Source organism: Eurypyga helias, unplaced genomic scaffold (assembly GCF_000690775.1).
Source record: "Eurypyga helias isolate BGI_N326 unplaced genomic scaffold, ASM69077v1 scaffold12061, whole genome shotgun sequence".
Classification (NCBI taxonomy): Eukaryota; Metazoa; Chordata; class Aves; order Eurypygiformes; family Eurypygidae; genus Eurypyga; species Eurypyga helias.
In genome coordinates this window covers 38,638-58,654 of record NW_010231616.1, presented here as the reverse complement: position 1 = coordinate 58,654, position 20,017 = coordinate 38,638, and the positions used below count along the sequence as shown (strand labels likewise).

Below are 20,017 nucleotides of genomic sequence, written 5' to 3'. Positions count from 1 at the left end.
ACAAATCTACAACTTTAGTATAGAAAATAATGACACAAATGGCAAATGATTCGTCTTGCCATGGTTGGCAGACATTCTTTTGCTGGAAGGAACTAAAATCTTCCTGGAAAATTTACCAAGAGAAGGCTGTTTCTAGCTTTGCATCTTCTGTGAATCACTTCATATCTGTGAATTTCTCTTCTAGGCTCCACAAAACCAGTAAGATAGTGGCAAATTGGATGGCTGACGGATTGAAGGAATACATAAAAGGGAGTTCAAGAATTAAAACAGAAGCCTTGAGGGAAATGGTTTGTGAACATAGGTAAAATTATACTTTGTGTTAATGCTGACTAAGAAGAAATATGAAATACAAATGTGTAAAATCCTACTAAGGGCATAGGACTCATAAAAAACCCTGGTGGGAGGACACTTTCACTCCTTCCCCAGAAAAAAGACACAGACAGCCCCAACTGCTCAGCAAAGCTAGCAGGGGTCTGGACATGCTCCTTCTCTTCCCTCTCACTGCAGGCACTCAGCAGCCACAATTTTGGAAGTTATGATTCCTTTGGGTAACTTCTCTTCCTATATGGTGTGGGGTTTTAAACTGTCCTTCATATGACTGCTTCTTTGGTCATGTGGCAATGAGACTGCGTTGGCTCCATCATGCCTTTTAAAGCAGGTCTAGGCCTGTGCTAAAGGAAGCAGGGACTATGATTTGGCAAGGTAGGAATGAGATGAAATTTTTATAGGGAAAATACACCCTGAGGGTGAGAAAATTGACCAGGGACACTAAGCTGTATACAGTCTCCCCTTGAAACGTCATTAAAGCAACAATTCTTGGCTCCTGTAACTCAGCTTCTTATAAAAGGCATATTTAAACATTATTCCTTGTGGTCCTCCTGCTTGGGAAGAGATCCTCTAAATAAATTATGGAACTTCTTGTTTAAATCTGATGAGCGCCACAGTAAAGAAATCTGACTATGACACGGCAGCTGCTGTGCATCTTTCACATGCCTAAGTCAATCGCACACTCCCTCTTATTTTTCTTGGTTCTGAATATATATCCTGTGGTCTATAGAACATATATACCACGTTTTGTGTTTGTACAGCATTGTGTCTGTGCAGCACTTAAAAAATGGAAGACTCATCTATTATTCCAGATCCTAAAGAAATATAAAAAAATCTAACCAAAACAGATTAAGAAAAACCGCAACAAATTCAGCTGAGGAACAGTTCAGTTTCAACCAGAGGTCTAAAAGACTTTTAGGTCAACTTCTCTACTTCTCATTTCAGGAGAGGATTGCTCACTCTTTTCACATCAGAAAGGAGGAGACTAAGTTACTCTGCACAGAACTCTTAGCTGTGCTTATGTTCTGTGGTTGGAAACGATACAGCAGATAATCCTGTCTCCATCCTGCTGCCTTGTAATATTCACAAATGTCCCTATTGAATCTAGCTAATGTAACTGTTGAAAGGAAGGAGTAAGACAAGCCTGGATGAATTATACATGCCTTTTCCCTCTGAGTTTATCCTCTCATTTCTAAACTCAATCCACTGCTCCATGTGTCTGAGTGAGAATGGAGTTTATGGCAGCATCTCCACTGCTGACATCCTCATGAATACTAAGGTGCCCCAGCTGAGCTAGGCTCACAAAGAAAGAAAGACCGTCTGTGCAAGAGTTTCATCAAAGGGCTAATGATTTCTGTATAGTATGTGTCCATCAGTTAAGTCTTAACAGGGGTGAAAATTTTGTCTCTGCTGATAAGTATTTCCCACAGTTAGAGCAGAGCAGAATTAAAACTGTGCATGGTCTGGGTTTTGTTTCTTTTGACTGGAAAGGAAATGGGCTGAGATTTGCTTTTATTGCCAGTATAAATGAAGGTTTATGGTAGGCTTGTACAACAAGAACTCACTATTTCCAGATCTAAACAAGCAGTTAATAAATAATACAACTTTGTATTGATAACTAAAACTAACCCATCTATTAGAAATGCAAAATCAGGCAGGTCTGTATTTTGTCCTGTAAACAAAGCAATGTAGGGACATATTTATGAATAAATCTTTACCTCTGTTGTCAATATTTTTGTGTGAACTTTCTTGAGGTGTAAATATTTAATGCTTCTTTTCTCTGCATTACTATTTATTTTTCTGTGTGGGAGTAAAAGCATCCTTCAATACCGTGGATCAGATAAATAATGTATTACTTAGTCATGAAAAATACCAGAAGAAAATAAATGAGAGGATATCTTACCTTTGGTCATCACAATGCCTGCAAGAGTTTTGTGGCGTGCATGCATGGAAGTGAAATTGTCTGTCAGCTCCTGGAACTTCTGTGAAACCATTTGGTATATGGAGTCGGCAAAATCCTGAAAGACACAGTCAGAAAGAATTTTTTCACTTTCTTTGATTGAAGTACCTGGGCGTTTCTGCAGATTAGTCACCTGCTGTCAACTGCTGAGAGGGTCCTTTTAGAATGAGACACCACCTACCAGAGCAAAGATAAAAGGAGTATATCTCCATCGCCTACCCACATCACCCTCAGAAATGGCCAGATTAGCCACATTAAAGCTAGAGTACTGTATTGACTGGGATTAGTGGCAAAGGGAGAAGATTTCAAAGTTGGCTTTTTGTCAGTCTCCTAGACATTGGTCTGGGATCATTTCACAGGAAATTTGTTGGTTCTTAAGCCATTTTATTGTAGTAAGCGGAAGAGGAGGTCGTGCGTCCCATCAAAGCACTTACTGAAAATTTCCATTATCCCACTGAAGCCTGAGGTTGGAGCTGAGGTCTGGGTTATAAGTAAAGACTATCTATTTCTGCATTCAAGTTGAGTTCTTAATGACTCACAGCTGCTGAGGCAAAATGACCAGCTCAGAAGTCAGGGCTATGTTTAATGCTGTCAGAGGAGTACGATGGTCTGTCTTGCTTCCACCTTGACAGCCTCTGGGAGGATGGGAAGGGGAACCTCTGCTTGGACATCCTGCCAAAGATGTTGCTTGCATGAGTTCACTGTTGTGCAGTAGTGCTGAGGGACCGTTCTGCCAGGTCTCCTCCTGAGCATGGCAGCTTTGGTGAAAGGTCAAAGTTTCCCTTGGACTGGGCTCTAGAGACCATGTGGTCTGAACCCTCAGGACTGAGTGAGTCCCATCACCAGGGAGAGCCTTGGGAAGTCGGTTACTGAAGCCAAGAAGGACAAAAAGTCTAAAAAGTGAATGCTGCAAACTGCGTGTGGATGAATATGAACCTAGACCAGCTTTGGTGCTCCTGAGAACACCACTACTTGGACCGTTTCCCTGCTGCAATGTTCAGTATCTTTTCTTTTACTTAATCTCTGTACTTTGTTTGGCACAGAGCCTTTCAAGCATACATTAGAGATAAGTCAGAGGAATACTGTTTGTGAGCATGAGTTGTTCTTAAAGTGCTTTGCAGGTCTGAGCATAAGAAAGTAAGCTCCAAAGGTTGGTTGCTTTTTTTTTTTTTTTGAGACCAGGTTTCTTGTGGGAAACCAAGCTGTTCCTACAAATCCTTCCACGAGCAGTCCCTGGGGGCTGGAGCTTGCTCTGGAGTGTTGACAGGAGACCTCCTGGCATCCTGTAATCTGGTTAGCCCCAGGCGATTGTTCCCTTGTTGGGAAAAGTGGCTTGAACAAGCACTAGTTCCATTTTTTCTCCTGATGTTGGACTAAGCTACTTGGGGGGAGGTTCTGGTAACACAGGTCGTCTTGAATTCACCTGTTTTCTTTAAGTAGGTTCATGGCACACACTGAGGAGCTTCTGAGTCTGATATTTAGCCTCCCTCACCCTGAAAGATCCACAGCCATGCAGAAGTAAGGAAATGTATTTAAGAAGATCCTATCCATTCTTTTTCTCCTGAAACTCTTAATGTTGATGAAAACATGTTGGTGAAAACATTATTTTAAACTGGGAGAACACACAGCTATTTTTCAGAGGAAAACAGATTGTAATTCACAAATATTATTGGTAATACTACTGCCACTGAGAGCCTCTGCAGGCTGTACAACATATGTTTCTACAGTTTGTTGCAGAAAGTGAGCTTAATTTTTAAACATTATTATAGCAAATATAAAAATCTAATTAAATAAAACATACCAACAATTATGCAACCTTCTTTTCATAAAACCAGGAGTATGTTTTCCATGGACAATCATTGCAAGTGATTGGAATTTGCTCAAATACATAGAGGATAAGATTTCTTTGACACAATAGTTTTCCTATGTTTTGTTAAATGCAGATTTCCAAGGTGTTGCTCTGGGAACAATTTGCCCAAAAAGGCAGTTTAATATAACATGGAATAAAACATGCTGGCTTGTTACAAAAGAAGGAAAGATCCATATAAACCCTTTCTGCGAGATACATGCAAAATTCTACACTAGAATTAGACGAAAACTAAGAAAAATTATCAGGAACAGTTTGACAGTTCCTAAATGGAATTTCACTTTGATTGCATTTTTACCTCTTCTAATCTAATTGTCCACAACCACCATGTGAGCAAGGTATTGCTCATACAGTGCTTCTGAAGGATGAATTTTGGGTCAATTCTCATTTGTCAAGCATCAAGGCACCCTTGTGATATAAATGCAATTATAGTTGCTTTACAGATGAGCGAGTGAAGGCACTAAAAGGGTGAGGGACTGGTCCAGGGGAATAGCATGGAGCTGGGCACAGCCAGGTGTTCTGATTTCCTGATGCTCTGGCTAAGTGCTCAGCCCTGGAACATTGCCTGTCTTTCATAATATGAAAGTTTGTTTCTAAAATTGTTTTCCCTACTGAAGAGTGACTTCATCCATAACGGAAAACTAAAGTGTATTTGCAGGACTGATATAACTGGGTCCCATATGGTGGACTGAAAAATCTGATCAGCTTTATTTAGACTAGAAAGAAAGAAAGAAGAAGAGTATCTCAATAAAGCTATCTGCACCATCATTTAAAAAAAGAATCAAATCATAAATTTCATCTCCTGCAGCATTGCAGTCCAATCCAAGCCTGCAATTCTGGTGTACCCTCCAAATCTGCATCCCAGGGCATTTTGTGCTCATTAAGAGTTAATTAGCTTAGAGGCACATACAATTCCTAAAAGAATCGTTTTAAAAATGCTAAATAGAACAAATAACTTTTAACTTTGGATTTAGAAATCCCCACAGTCAGAGCTTTCTTTACTTCATTTGGCAGTAGGTTCCAAAATCAGAGAGCAAAGAGACTCACTAAAGGCAAAATAACGACATGACTTCAGATAACATTTAGCAACGATAAGGAATTCGGCATTTGCTGATCTCAGGGAGTGACCTGGGACATTAAAGAACAGCAAATCCATTAAATGTGAAGCCTCTTAGCAAAAATAAGTCAGGCGAATATTTTTCAGCTTGAATCCATTGCCTAAAAGGATGCCAGTGAAATTAATAGAAGAAAAGGAGTGACATACATGAACACATGCAGGGTGCAGGAAAACAAACCAGAAACATAGTGTCTAATCTGAGAGGTCATTTATAGGCTATCATATTGCCCCAAGTTTCCAAATGGATATTCCAAATTACAATGGAAAGGAGGAAAAAGGAACAGTTTCTTTCTGCAGGTAAAGAAAAATAAGACACCAATAGGTGCATGGCTCAGCCCTGGAAGGGGTTTGATACCCTGAGGATCAATGCATGTAATGCAGTGTACTTCCTTGAATAATCCACCCTCGAAAGCTGGCCTGATGGCACAGCTGGATATGGGGTTATTTTCCTGACCTATACCCATAAGTTACAAGAGTTGTAGAGTGCTGCTTTCCTCTCTACCACTAACCAGAGCAGCTATTTGGCCTGATCCATTCATGTACTCTGAAATGAGAGACAGCATTTCTGCCTATGTAAAGTCTTTAGACTGGATTTCAATGTTTTCACAAAGACAAAACTGATTACAAATATATCTAATACATGCTGGAACAGATACGGTGGAGATGTGTTACATTTCATTCCAGAGATTTTCTTGCTTTATTATTAAATATTAATCCTAGGCTACTAAATATACATATCCAGACGACCATTCCTGAATGGTCGAGAATGGTGAAAAATAACTTAAAAACCATACATAAAAGGAACCATTCTTTTGTTATTCTCTATTACCAAAATAATTAATCTCAGAGAAAAGTTGTGTTTTGTGATACCACAGTTTCTTCTGCCAGGTACGAGCGAAAATAAAAGTCTCCATCTGGAGTAAACGCAAAAGCCAAATACATCTTGGCAGCTCCTGAACAAATACCAGGTTGGTAGTAGAAAAAGTGAAAATTTCAGAAGATGCAGGAAAAAGAAGAGTAGAAATTCAGTGCAATTAATAGAGGTGCATGCAATTGCACTGATGTTGTAATGACAGAGAAATGGCAGCTTTGGACAAAGGGACTGGACAGAGGAAAATAAAAAGATATGGACAATCAGAACTGTGAAAATGTTTACCAAGGCACATGGGACAATAAATGCTCTAATGCCACTTGAGTGCTGGACGTAGAGAAGACTTATGTTTGGGTGTTAAATCTCCTTGGAAAGTGGTGTCTGATGCAAAATGTCTCTGAAGCTACTGGAACATATGCCTGACTCAAAGATGCTCCAGATAAGGCTCAAGTAGCAAAGATGGGAGTTCAAGCACACCTGTGCTCAAGTCAGGCAGGGTGAGCTCAGCCACACTGGCTTTGCCTGTGTGTTGGGAGGAAAAAATGCGACTCTGGGTAAGAACTGACCTTCCAGGTGCTCACTTTCTTTCAAATCTCTTGCCTTCGGTTTGCTTGCTATCAAAATCTTACCTTTCATAGGTCTTCACATAGATTATTCTGTACAAACAGTATTTGTCTCAGAAACAATTTCTTCGAGATCAAAACTTTGCTCAGTCTTGCTAATAGATTGGGTGAGATAAATAAGGCAAAGAGTGCTGGACCCACATCAAGGGGCAAATCTGCTCTCGGTTCCACCCAGACCATGAGCATTGCCTAAATGCCTACTGTCACTGGTGGAAGCAACCATTATTGTTCAGATGCCTGGCAGAAGAAAGAAAACCTAATGCTAAACTTCACTGTGAAAAAAAGACTGTGAGATCCAGCAGTATTTAATGAGCTGTATTTTAACATATACAAGGAGGCTGGAAAAATGAAAAATAGATGTCGTTACTATTAAAACTGCACTGTGTTGTCTGAAGTATTCATCTGTCCTTGATTACCATATCAAATTACTTGTGTTATTCACAAAGGAAAATCAAACTTTAGATCATACCATTACAGAACCAAAAACTTTTAGTCATTTCTCAGCACTAATATTTCAAATGGTATAAATAATTAAATGTGTTCAAGTTTGCAATGGGAGTCTTCAGGGTAAAACTGACATTCAACAGGAGTAGTAAGGATATTAAAATCAATAGATTATAAAGGAGAAAGCCTTTAGTAAACATTTTCTATTGAAATCCTGTTTTAGGGTTTATAGGGTTGAAATATCAAAAAGGTTAGATTTGCATATGGATGGGAAAAAATATTCTGCTATACAGATATCACCAAGGGGTCTGTTTCTCCTGTATCCCAAGTACTTTATTTTCCAGAAAATTACTGACATTTGGGGGATAAATGTTGACACGATGGATTGGGATCAGATTGAATTAAGTTCACAACTCCCTTCACAGATAAAAGGAGGTGCACACCTGTTTTTTACTGGTTGAGGGGGAAACACACACTCGCTGATAGTGGGAGTTTGTATTTTTTCCTGTGGAGAACTCTCACTGTCTAAATGGGAGGAGAGAAAAACGCATCACCGAGAACATCAATCCTGAAGCACTGCTCCTGGTCAGGGTGTGTAGCAAATTGCTACACAACACACTTTCTCCCCAGCTTGTAAATAAGTTTGCTGTAGCTAGTTGGAGATTCATCGCTAAGTGATTGTACCCTCGAGCCAATGAATTAGTCAGGCTCTTCCCAGGTACTACATCATCTTCAAGATGCAGCCTTGAGAAGAGAAATAGCTGAGGGTTGTGGGCTGCCCTCTACCATCAGTCTTTGAGCATCCATTTAACTCCTGTCACCAGGAGCGCCACCAGCCCAGCAAAAAGGGCTGAGGGAGGACCTGGAGGAATGGACAAGCAGGGTGACCTGTGGAAGAAGGTGGGGAGCAGGCTGGAGACATTTCTTGCTCTGCTCCCGGGCAGCCTCAGTGCAAACCACTTGCTTTGCCATGAGTCCCACTTCTCCAGAAATAAAAGGGGATGATTTTTACCCACCTCTCAAGTGATCTGTGAGGCAAATGGCACTGATGGTGGTGACACCCTCTAAGAAAGGTCATGCAAGTAGTTCTGCAGCTAGACTGGAGGCTGCAGTCCACAGCCCCTCATAACTCAGCCTTCCTTCAGCAGGCACAAGCATCTACAGAGTATTACTCAAAGAACAAGGCGCTGCCAGGGAATTCATCGTGGTTCTTTCCTTGAGATGTGCTGTAATTATTTCTCTCTGATCATAACTCCTACTGTATTGATCATTATGTCTGGTTTTGGCTTATCCCTCAGGGCCAGCGTATATGGGCTTAGCTTTATCTTAGATGGACATCGTTTTATTTTGTCTGGCTATATGTTTTCATTTCAGCTGACCGCATTCGTATATCCTGTGTACATCCTGATTCAGAGAGGTCTCCTCATTTGCACTTCTCAGAGGGGACTGGGCCTGTGCTGCACAGACAGCAGCTGGGTACATGTTCCCACACTGAGCTTCTAATGAAAACTCCAATAACAATAATGCACTTCTGACACTGAATATCCTCACCGTTTTCTTATCAAGATTGATGGGGAAGATCAACAGCTGCTATTGATTCAGTCAAAAGAATTGCTTTCACCAGCCCCCCATCTGTTCATAGTCCTACTACACATGTGTTAGCCACATATGATGCTGAGCTACCTAATGAGTTTCTTATTTCCGTAATCATCAAATGTCCCAAATTTGGTCTGCATTCATGAAGGCTCCTTAGTGGCTCGGCTGACCTCGAATGACTTCACCAACACGTTTGGACTGTGCAAATCACATTGAGTGATTATTTGATGGCTACTTTCCTCTCCTCCCCTCAGCCTGGCTGGAGGCTGATTGCTCTGCTCCCAGGCCCCACAAAACATATTTGCCTTCACACCATTGCTTATATCATTAGTGATCATTTACTGAATATCCCAGCCATTTGTTTATTGGGTTTCCCAGTAAACCTATGGCTTTATGAAAATGATAACCACTCCCTGCTGGGTTTGGGAGGATACAGCATGCATGGAGAAATTCAGATGAGACAAGGACGGATGGTGGGGTTAGTTAAGTTCCATCTTGGTGAATCTCAGCACCTGTATGCCCAGGAGGTTTCCCAATGACTTCTTTAGGTTTTAGATTCGACCCTGTTCTAATGAGTATGAGGACGTAGAAAAAAATCAGATTTTGATGAATTGTTCATATACCCAGCATATGTTCCAGCAATTATTAAAGGCTGCAGTAGGCATCTCACTTGTGATGTTTCTTGAGTAGCTAAATGCAAGCTAGAAGTCCTCCACTTTTTTACTGGGGAACAAAAAAGTGTCCCAGTAAGCTTTATCTTAAACCTCTTCAGTGAGATTGTCAGCCGTGACTGGCAAAGAGGTACTGTGCCAATGTTCATAGAATTTTTTCTTAAAATGTTGAATTTGTTGACATGGATATCAAATTTGAAATGGGGAGTAAACCCAAGTTTTATTGGGGCATCTGGGGAGGGAGTAACAAATTTAGAAACTGATAGCTATGATGTGAGTTCTGTTATAATGAAAAAGCTTCTGAATGTGTACACGTGTACTGCTATGTGATCCTGTAAATGTGATTAATCAATGTTGAATATCTCAAAAGAAATTTGTAGCAGTGGTAGGAAGTACAAAGATCAAACAGGAATTTATTCTACAAGCTCAGTGAAAAAAATTGGTCTGTTTTCTCAATATATACCTTGACTACAGGGAATCAATCAAATGTAATATAATGTGTCTTTTTATTTGTTTCAGAAACCCCTGGAGTGACTGAAAGAAAATAGAACACATAAAATAAGCATACTATTGAAAAAGGAAATGCTGTCAAATCCAAATGCCCCAGCTCCTCCAAAAAGTACGGTTTTCTATTTAGTAGGAAAACATTTCGTATGTAGGTTTAATTAGAATCTTTAAATTCACATTAGTGTGTTAATGTTAGGATGCTAACAGATGAGCCCCCCTATTTGAGGTTGATTCACTGCTGTCTGCATTCATCTTGCTCTAAAAAGATGCTACCAGTAAGTACCATTTCAATGAATTTAGAGGAAACAAGCTTTTGCACTGACGTGAACAGTTGTTCCCTAAAGGAGGCCATGCTCAGTTTCCAGCTTTGCTGCTTCTGAGTACAGCTCTGCATTTATCGCTCGGGTAATGAAGAATGTCCATACCTATTTTGCAGAATCATTCTTGAAGTCAACACTGCACCTGCTAACAAACGCCAGAAAGGAGGGGTTGTTTGTTTGCCTTTTTTCTTTTCTTTCACTGATCCTTAACCCAAAAGCCTTATTCCTACTGAGACACACATAAGGTTGGCTGCAAGTGCTGAATAATTTAAAACAATGAAGAAGTGTTCGCTTTGCAGCCTTGTGCCTGCTTTAGGACAAGCCTCAGGTGTCAAGCTGTTGTACACTACAGATATTAAATTAGCACGAATGGGTTTTCTTTAACTAGATAAAAGCTCTATAAAGCCACCAGTGCCTAGGTATGGCTAAGTCTGTAAAAAGGCTTTTATGGTCTCTATAAAAAACTAGATTTTAGATTCATATTATGAGCTATCTCTCTTTAATAAAATCAATGCTTTATCTCAGAATTGTCCTTTCAGTTTTCTGTTTCCTCACTTTATCTTTCTTAGGTGCATTAAAACGAATATCCTTTGGAAACTAACGGTGGCAAAACCCTCGTCACATACAATACTCTTTTGCTGTTCGAGGTCCACTCTCTTCCCGAAGCCTAACCAGTTAGCAGCTCTTGGGTAAATGTTCAAAGCAGGGAGAGAACAGCACTTGCTCAAACCCCTTGAGCATCACTTTGAAAATCTACGCCTGTGTTTATGGTTCTCATTAAGGAGCTGTGCTATTAAGAGCCTTCCCCATCACACATATGCTTTGTTAGATAAAGCAGGGTGCAGGCAGTGTCCAAAACAAATTTAATCTATTCTGAACTGCTGATCCCAGCAAGGCACTGCACGATTCAACTTTCTGAATCACTGCAGAGCAAGGCACATAATACACTGCGTGGCAATTACTATACAGACATTGGGATTTTTCCTTTCTTGTTGTTAAAGATCTTGCTGTCATTTGCTGTAATGATTCTCGAATCCAGCTGTAACCTTGCTAACAACCTTTCCCTTGGCTGGGAGGGATGGCAAGGCAATCTACATTTCAGCTACCTCACTCTTCTCTGGGCTTCTCCTCAAATGTGTAATTAGCAGGGACAGTTCCCACCATCTACGCTGGCTTTGTGCCAGAAGAGGCAGAACTGTGATTTCTGCTGGATCCCAATTGCCATTCAGGCACCCAACAGAGCTATTCGGGACTGGTGTATGCCTGAGGCCAGGGCTAAAACCAGTCTCTTCCTGATTTATTGTCCCTTATTGAACAAACACAAGTAATTAACCTAACATTGCTGAAATTAAGAGTTTTACTGTTTCATATCTGCTGAGAATCTGTATCTGAAGCTAAAAATTCAACATTACTTTTAGCCCATGTTGTAAAAGCTGAATATCACTTCCCCACCACCCTACCCTCCATTTCTAGTCAAGAAAGTCTTAAACAAGTGTCCACATCTTGAACCAGAGAATGGTCTTTTTAAACCCCATGACAACATTTTTGGCCAAACCCCATTGTCTCAGCAGACTTTTCTTTAAACAAGAGCCCAGGGAAGGACTGAGCGTGAGGCCAGGAGACTGTGGAGTGGCACTGTGAGAGCTGCCCTCCACGGGATGAGCTTCTCTGGGGACTGTAACTATGAGAGAGCTGGAAAGGATCTGCCTGTGCAATGTTACAGCTTTCACTTCCAGCTCAAATTTCTTACTGCAAAGAAAATCTTTACGAAAACTTCCTCATCATGGGAAAGTTTCTTTAAGTGATTTATTCGCTGTGCACAATGAAAGAAGAGCTTCTTGGGAAGAAAAAGACAAAAAATAAATTAATAAACCCACTAATTAAATTCAAACTGAATTCTTTCTATTTATTTAACTAGTCACATAAAATTCCTAAAGCAGTTTATCTACAAATGGACTAAACCCTATAAAATTCTTGTCATATTGGTAAATATATTTGTTCCTATATTACTGGTAAATAGGGAGAAAACAAGCTTTAATATTTAGCTCAGGTAAGTCAATGTCAAAGACAAGAAATAGAATGTGCAATGCTTCCCTTAGAGCAAAAAAAAATATAGCATAATACAAATACGAATAAATTTCTTTTATTAGCATACCATACCTCTGGAAGGATACCTCTAAGGATCTGTAAGGTGTGTGGCATTACATGCCTGGGCTCCTGTGTACGGCCATGGGGTAAAAAAGAATTCAAAGTGCAATTCCACAGAGAAAAGAGGAATAACCAGCTTCATATACACCTCTCAGAATATATAAAAGTGTGTCACCAATCTCTGTTTTTAAGGTAATCACTGGATGTTATTTCCCTTGCTAAGATGCACATAACCTAAAGGGCACTCCAATAAATTACATCCAGCATGTTTCTATCTCCTACTCTCCTCACAGGGCTCCTCAGCAAGGAGGATCTGGCATACAAGCCTTTCACTACCCTTTTCAGTCTAAAAACCTGTCCTGCCAAAACCTGGAGGGGGTTGTAACACACAGGGACTACACAAAATTCTTGGACTTGAGAGCTAATGAATATGGAAAGCAAGGTAAAACATGTTGCTTGGAGTCCCTCAAAACAATAAAAGCAAAAAAAGCAGAGGATTTCAAGGCTGTCTGCCATCGCACTTTGTCTTACCTTTCTTCATCCCTCTCTCTTCCTATGATTATGTGTTTAACTGTTTTCCCCACCTCTTCAAGCAAACCTGTGCTTAGCCTCACAGAAGCATTGCCTAGGTGGTCTGGAAACCCAGACAAACTATTATACAAATCAAAGCCTGTCCAGTTTCTGATAACACCAAAACTAATTTATTTTTTGTTTATACTCTCCTACCTTTGACAAAGCTTCCTCTAGAGATTTATATCTCCATCCTTACTGCCTTCCAACTGTTTGTCAATTTTTTTGTTTTGCAACCGACAAAAGAAAAAAAATATCTGACATCAACCTTGGAAGAGGTACTGAGTGCAGAAGTTTTTTTTTCAGGCGTGATAAAATCTTGCCTAAAACCATGTCCAACCTTTTCAGTAGAAAGTCCAGATGGCTTTGCAGCCTGTACAACAGACTTTATTCACTGATGCTTCTCTAAGTGTCAGCAGGGTGTTGTCTTCCAGAACTAGTAAATGCGCAATGAAAGGCAGCTCGGAGGGGAGAAATAAACACAAAGAAACAAACTCCTCACTTAAATCCCCCTTCCTCCCCCTCAAAAATCAAATTAATCTGAGAATTTCTACATGCATCTGACTGAAAATTCCCCCCGGCTGGAGAAAGGCTTTGCAAACAACTGGAGGTGTAATGGATGGGGTAGCAGTTCAGGTGGCCCCAGGCTGAGCAGTGATTTACGCACTCACTGCCGACCAGGTCACCCTTGCCTGCACTGCAAACATTTCAACTACAGGATCAGGACCCTTCCCAAGTCTGATACAGGCTTCAAACTGCAACATCTCATAGTGCTGTTCTCGCTATGGTCAAATTAGCACAAAGAAGCATTTTTGAGTCTGACAGGCAGGGAGGGAAGGGCTCAGGGATTTGGGCTGAGTTTTTGCCCCTGTTCCTAGAGCCCTTGCAGCCTCATGCCAGACATGCTGTCAGTCCCTGCCTCAGCTTCCAATCTGCAAAATAGGAACATTTTGGAGAAGCCATGTGCATGACTTCTGTAATATAGATGGAGGTCAAAGTACTGTTTTACTTCAATTTATGACCAAGCTTACCATGGGATTATCTCTGTCCTGTCCATCCCTGCTCTCTACATGGTGCCTAGCTTTAGACCTAGGCAATACGGAAGAATGAGCAGTAAAACAGCCCTGCTATGGTCAGTGCTGGCCCTGTGGCTGTGCTGAGCCCTGATAGCAGCTGTATCCTGCACACAGTAACAGAGCACGGAGGGCACCTGCCTGGTCTACACCAGGAGAAAAACTGCAGGATGAGTAAAAAGCTGCAACCAGTATGAAGCTCATGCAGCTATCACCATTTTAATCACCATCTGTGTGATACTGGTGGCACTGGTTAATACTGCAGCTACCTCATTAGTATTCCTGATTCTGTTCTAATTATGTAGCCTTGCAGTTGGCAGTCCTCTTGCTCCATGTCTGAGCAGTTTATCCCAACACAGGCGTGCTCCGAGACCAGAGAGTCTTGGCAAGGCAAATAGTAAGTGGTTGCAACACTTCAAAACAAAACAAAAACCAAAAGAAAAAGAATAATAAAAAAAAAGAAGAGAGAAAAGAACACAAAGCCCTTCCAGCATGTCTCAGGTTTTGTTTCTCGTTGACACACTACACTCGTTTTGAGCTGACAGCTGTGGTCCAGCCTTTGTCAGGTAATTAATCTGAATAGTTCATTTTCACAGGTGAGTAGCAGGTTGGCAAAGTCTCCTCTAGAAGTGGTTTGTGTTTTTTTCTTTTCGAGAGCAGCATGGGCACAAAAGCGCGTGTGTGTGTGTCTGTGTGAACTTGTGCACACCACACACACTCAGACCTGGTCAGCCATTTCTCCCTTCCCCACTGCAGAATTGTACAGTGCAAGTAGATGCTGTGTTTTGGAGAGTGAATGGAAGGAAACCTCAGACAGGAACTTCAAAGCATCAGACTTAGTCTTATTGATTATATCTGACAAAACATTAAAACTGCAGTTACCTTGCCAAGGTTGAGCACTGCTGATCTGACTCACACAACTTCTGTTTGGAAATGAAACTGATTAAAAAAAACAGAAAAAGCGAAGGGGAGAGAGAAAGAAAAGCCATCATATCTCTTGGCGGGGAAATGGGAGGTGATCTACTGCATTTTAGCATTTGGTTAGTCGTGAAGTAATGCAATCATAATAATAATGTTTTGCCCATACAACAGTGACAGCTCAAATGAGCACATTTTATTTTTCATGATGCAGACAGTGCTCTGCAAGGTCACCGAGTGGGGAAATGTGATTCTATGGTTTTTGTGTCGAAGTGCCAAAATATCCCTTCTCCGAGCTGTATGCCTTGAAGCCATCCCTGAGCTCTACAGTGCCTCTTTCACCTGTTTGATGGTTTCTTGACACTTCCACAGTGTGCCCCAAGATACCTGTCTTGACAAATGGCTGGGTAACACAGGGCTGGGCAACTCAACTGTACCTCAGAGTCCCTGTCCTCCACAGCCAACACAGGCTTTCTTTATTTCTTTTCATATTCATTCTTCCTTACTTTTTTTTGTTTCCTTCTTCTTATCATCCAGTATGTTCCTTGAAGCTAATCTGCATATTAGTCTGTTTTATCTGTGTCCTGGGCTACTCCAACCCTCTGTTTCCATGGGCAATCAAGAGATGGCTCAACTCAGTTTGTGCTGTGAAAGGACGCAATGTTGTCATACATCTTTGTGTCCTTGACTAATAACACTAAAATGTATTTTGAGCCAAACAGCCAAACATTGGTGAGTTGTAACATCTCTCTGTAACAGATAACAAGCTTTAGTTCCTAGGGACAGTGTGACCTGATGGAAAGCAGTGCAGTTGTCCCTGGACAGTTGGCTACACCAGAAGGGGCTGTGTTAGGAGGGGTGGGTTTAGGAAACTGAACATTCTTCACCTCTTGTTGAATGTTTGGCATTGATATTTCTAGGGGAACGTTTCAGTAGCTCCCCTCATTTCCAGCGGTCAGCCCACGGAGTCATGAAAGACCCGTGACGGCCATATTCCAGCCATCTCTTCACATAGGAGATGATTTCTCTCCCTGACCATACAGGGAGCCCAGATCTACTGGCTCTCAGCAGCAGACTAAATATGTTGTGTATCCCTTCAGTTTCAGTGGTTAGTAATAGTGAACAGGTACCAGCAGTAAGTGATCAGAATAAAGTGATTTCCTTACACCAGAAAAAGGAATAAAATCCCCTTTCCTAAATACAATTTAGCTCTACATTCATTACATTGCCATGCTTTTGTAGTGAAATGTTCAGATCCTATTGAAATGTCCTAGATATTAATTTTCATTGCCAATAACAGGAGCCCTGTACACTTAACATTGTCCTTGGAACACAGTAAAAATAAATTTCAGCAGCTAATAAAATTATCACAGACCCTGTGACCTGGAAAACAAACAGAATAAGTCTTACCCTTGCTGGCTAAATGATGTGGTACAGTTGTATTTTGTCACGTACTTTATATATATATATATGCGTATGTCATGCCAAATTGTAGATTGCCATTTTATATATATTAAGGTGGTTAAGAAGGCTTTTTTTAGCTGACATTTTCAACACATCTCAACAACAGTTTTGCTAGAATCCATACCACGTGTAATGTGTTTTATGGTTTCTTTAGCACATAGAGGGTTTAACTGTTGGAAACTCAGTTATACAGCATCTCACAGGGATGTAGTAGTGCTACCCTTTTTTTCTTTAGCCAAACTTTAACACCTCAGGCTTTACTACTATTATTTTGTCCCTAATAATTTTGTGCTGATAGAAATTAAAAAAAAACCCCACAGAACAAACTCTCATCAAACAGGTACAAAGATATCTTGTGAGACAAGGATGATGGCATATCTCTCAGGGTAAAAAAACTGGGAGACACTTGAGGGAACTTACTGTCATTGCAAAATGCATTGTCATACCACATAAAAGGACAAAACCTGAGCTTCCCTTGGGTTTTTTAAGTATCAAACTTGCATAGGCAGATGGTTGGAGGCCTTTGAAAAGCTCAGCTTCATTGCAGGTCCAAACTAGATGTAAGGTGGCCCTCGTTATGTGACGCCAAGGACTTCAGTCTGTCATGCTTTTTGATATAGAAATGACAGACCTGGTGAGCAAACATTTTGTTGAAGCAGCTATCAAATCCCTGTGCCTCAGTTTCTCTACCTTCATTTATCTGCCTAAATACCCCAGAGATTACCTCTCTCATGGCCTCAGTATGTGAATCTCTGTGTCTAAGTGAAGCATTGCCATTATGGTGTTAGCATGTCAGCAACATGGGACAGCTCATCTGCGTCAGAGACAAAATGAACACTTACTTCCTTTGCAGGTGAAATTCATCTATAAATCCAGTCATTCGACATGTGCATGCCAATGGGAGATGACACCGCAAAGCCATCCTTCCATCTGTGTCCCCTGTATTTAAAAAAATGGGCTAAGGTGCTCATTTTGCCTTGTTTTAAGCAGAAATTGGCTTACCTGGGCTTAGGGAGACCAAGGGCTGATTCTAGTTCATTACTTGGCATGAGAAAAATGCAGCTTGCACCAGCTTCACAGGTGTTCTACATAGTGCAGGATGAGAGAGAAGCAGCCCCCTCAGCTGGTGGTCTTATTCCTCCGCAGGAAGGCCGAGGATCCAGGAACCGTCATATCACAAATGTTTCTAAAATCTCTTCAGAGATTAGCAAAGTCCCTTAAAGGGAGCACAACACAATCTACTTGGAGAATTTTTGTTTAGAAAGCCTCAAATGTAAAACCCAGCTCAAAAGGCAGGAACTAGCACAAAATGAAGAAGAAAGAAATAATTATTAATGACTGGCACATGTTCCTGCCCGTTTTGGCAAAGGAACCACAGCTGCTGAGGTCCTCAATTAATAAGAATAGGATGAGGTATATTCATTTACATGCGGCAAGTCTAATTGGGTATGACTGAGCCTACCATCCAGCATGCTTTCTTTTTAGTGGTATAGCACTTCAAAAACCACCTTCTAATCCATCATCACTGATAATTTTAGAAAAGTTTCTGCTTTTCCTTGAAGAAAAGCCTTGAAGAAATCCATAGAAAAGTGTACCTTTGCTTAAGAAGGTTTTGTTTTGGACTTACTATGTCTTTAAAAGTGGAACATTTCTGCTATTTCATGAGTTCAACTTTTTATGCAAAGCTTTTAAAAAATTTGCTTGTGCATTGAATTTCAGTCTACATTTGTAGAAATTTGGAATAGCTAATGGCTATCAGTGATGCCTATCAACACATTTTTTTGGGACCAACTGGCATTGATGTATACCCGTAGCATGTCTTTTGCTAACTAGTACTATTTCTAAAAATCTCAATGACTAAAAATCAGTCACTCAGAACTTACTGCAGGGAATTGCAAATAGCAGCTCTCAATTATGGAATGTAGACAGACTATAAACCACCGTATGAAACAAGGGATCGGATATTGAAACAGACTCACTCAATAGGAAAAGAACTTTAGTCTTGCAAAAAAGCAAAAGATGACAGCCAATAGTCCTTGTCCTCTGCCTTTCCTCCCAGATGTCTCCACTCTTTCTCTCACACTACTTGCTTGATTACCATTTTTTCACCCTTCGGCTTTTCACTATTTCTTCTGAATCACTCTCAGATGCTCTTTACAAAGGTTTGTCTTGTTATCCCACACTAACTCCTTTCCCTTCTTCCCTTCTACCCTTCAGTCATGCTTTCCTCTTTTCCTTTTTTCTCCTGCTGTTATTTCTAGTCCCCTTGGAGAAGAGAGGGATCCTGATCATTACAGATGCATAGCATAAGAGCAGGACTAGGGAAGATCTATGACACCACATCCAGGTGGTACAATCTAGTGCTGGATAGAGAGACACAACCTGCCACACATCAAGCCAAGGATGTTACTCAGTGCATACAGTGGAAAATGTGATCATCCCTGACATCAGCTGGGAGACTTTCTGCAAATAGATTAATATTGTGGGTTAGTAGGAGGACTACCAGCTAGTGAGATGAATGCAAGTCCTGGATTTGGATCAGGTACTGGATGAGGAGAGACCACATATAAGAAGAATTAAGCTAATTTCTTTCAGTAGTTTTTCACCTTTACCCCAGATTCAGAGACTGCCCAGAGCTTCTTACCACCACCCAGGGGTGGCATAAGAGCAGATAATAAATCAGCAACAGTGCAGTGCCTGGCTCTTTTCCTTTTTCATGCTAGAGAAAGCTAGCTAGAAACCAGGAAATCACTGCAGTGTATTTTACAGAAATTACAAAGTTTCAGCACTCTGACCTAAACCTTCCTTATTATGCATTTTGTGGGTCATACGGAAAAACTTCCAACAATATCTGCAGAGTTAATAAGAATGAAAAGTCATGAAGTCCAAGGTAAGTGATGGATAACTGGAGTAAATAGATAGATGGAGGCAAAGAGTTTTTTTGGTGAGCAGCGATACAAAAACCCCAAGCATGTAGGTCTGCACAGCTTCACTGATTTTACTGTAAATGCTTTTAGCTTACTACTGCCCTCATTTGCCTTGCTCAGGGGAGTGCTTACTTGGGCAGCAGGAGGGACTACTGTACCGACTCCAGAGTGAATAAAGATGCTCATAATCCCAATTTGGACATACTAATTGCATAGGCAAGCAAGTGCACTGAATAAAACAAGCGTGGCGATAGTTGGGAAGTGGCCCTGCTCTTCTGCATAGTCCCCTCTCGGATCTGCAGGCACATCCCACCACACAGGCACGGTTCTCCTACCCCTTCCCGCAGCTCTGGGTGCAATCATGGCTGGGTGAGTGCAAAGTGCCCCTGGTGTCACAGCTGCCACGGCCAGCATTTCCTATGCCTCCCAGCAAGCCATACATCATCAAATATTGATACCGTTCCAGCAGGCTGCCACCCCTGACGTTTGATGTATAGCTTTAGGTGCACTCATTTTAACTCTAAGGAGTCAATGAGGGATCAAAGGAAATGTCGTATTTATCCCATGCAGGGTGCAGCATGACATGTCTTGAGCAGGCGAGGGAGGAACTCCAG

At 41.0% G+C, this 20,017-nt stretch overlaps 1 protein-coding gene across 1 annotated transcript in view; it reads right to left on the bottom strand.

Annotated features, from left to right (window-relative positions):
- The window catches only part of ADARB2 (adenosine deaminase, RNA-specific, B2 (non-functional)), a 106,631-nt gene that overhangs the window by 56,799 nt on the left and 29,815 nt on the right, over window positions 1-20,017 (bottom strand). Inside the window, exon 3 of the mRNA XM_010161145.1 lies at window positions 2,231-2,345. Within this exon, the coding sequence (XP_010159447.1) occupies window positions 2,231-2,345 (115 nt within the window). The remainder of the gene's footprint in view (window positions 1-2,230; window positions 2,346-20,017) is intronic.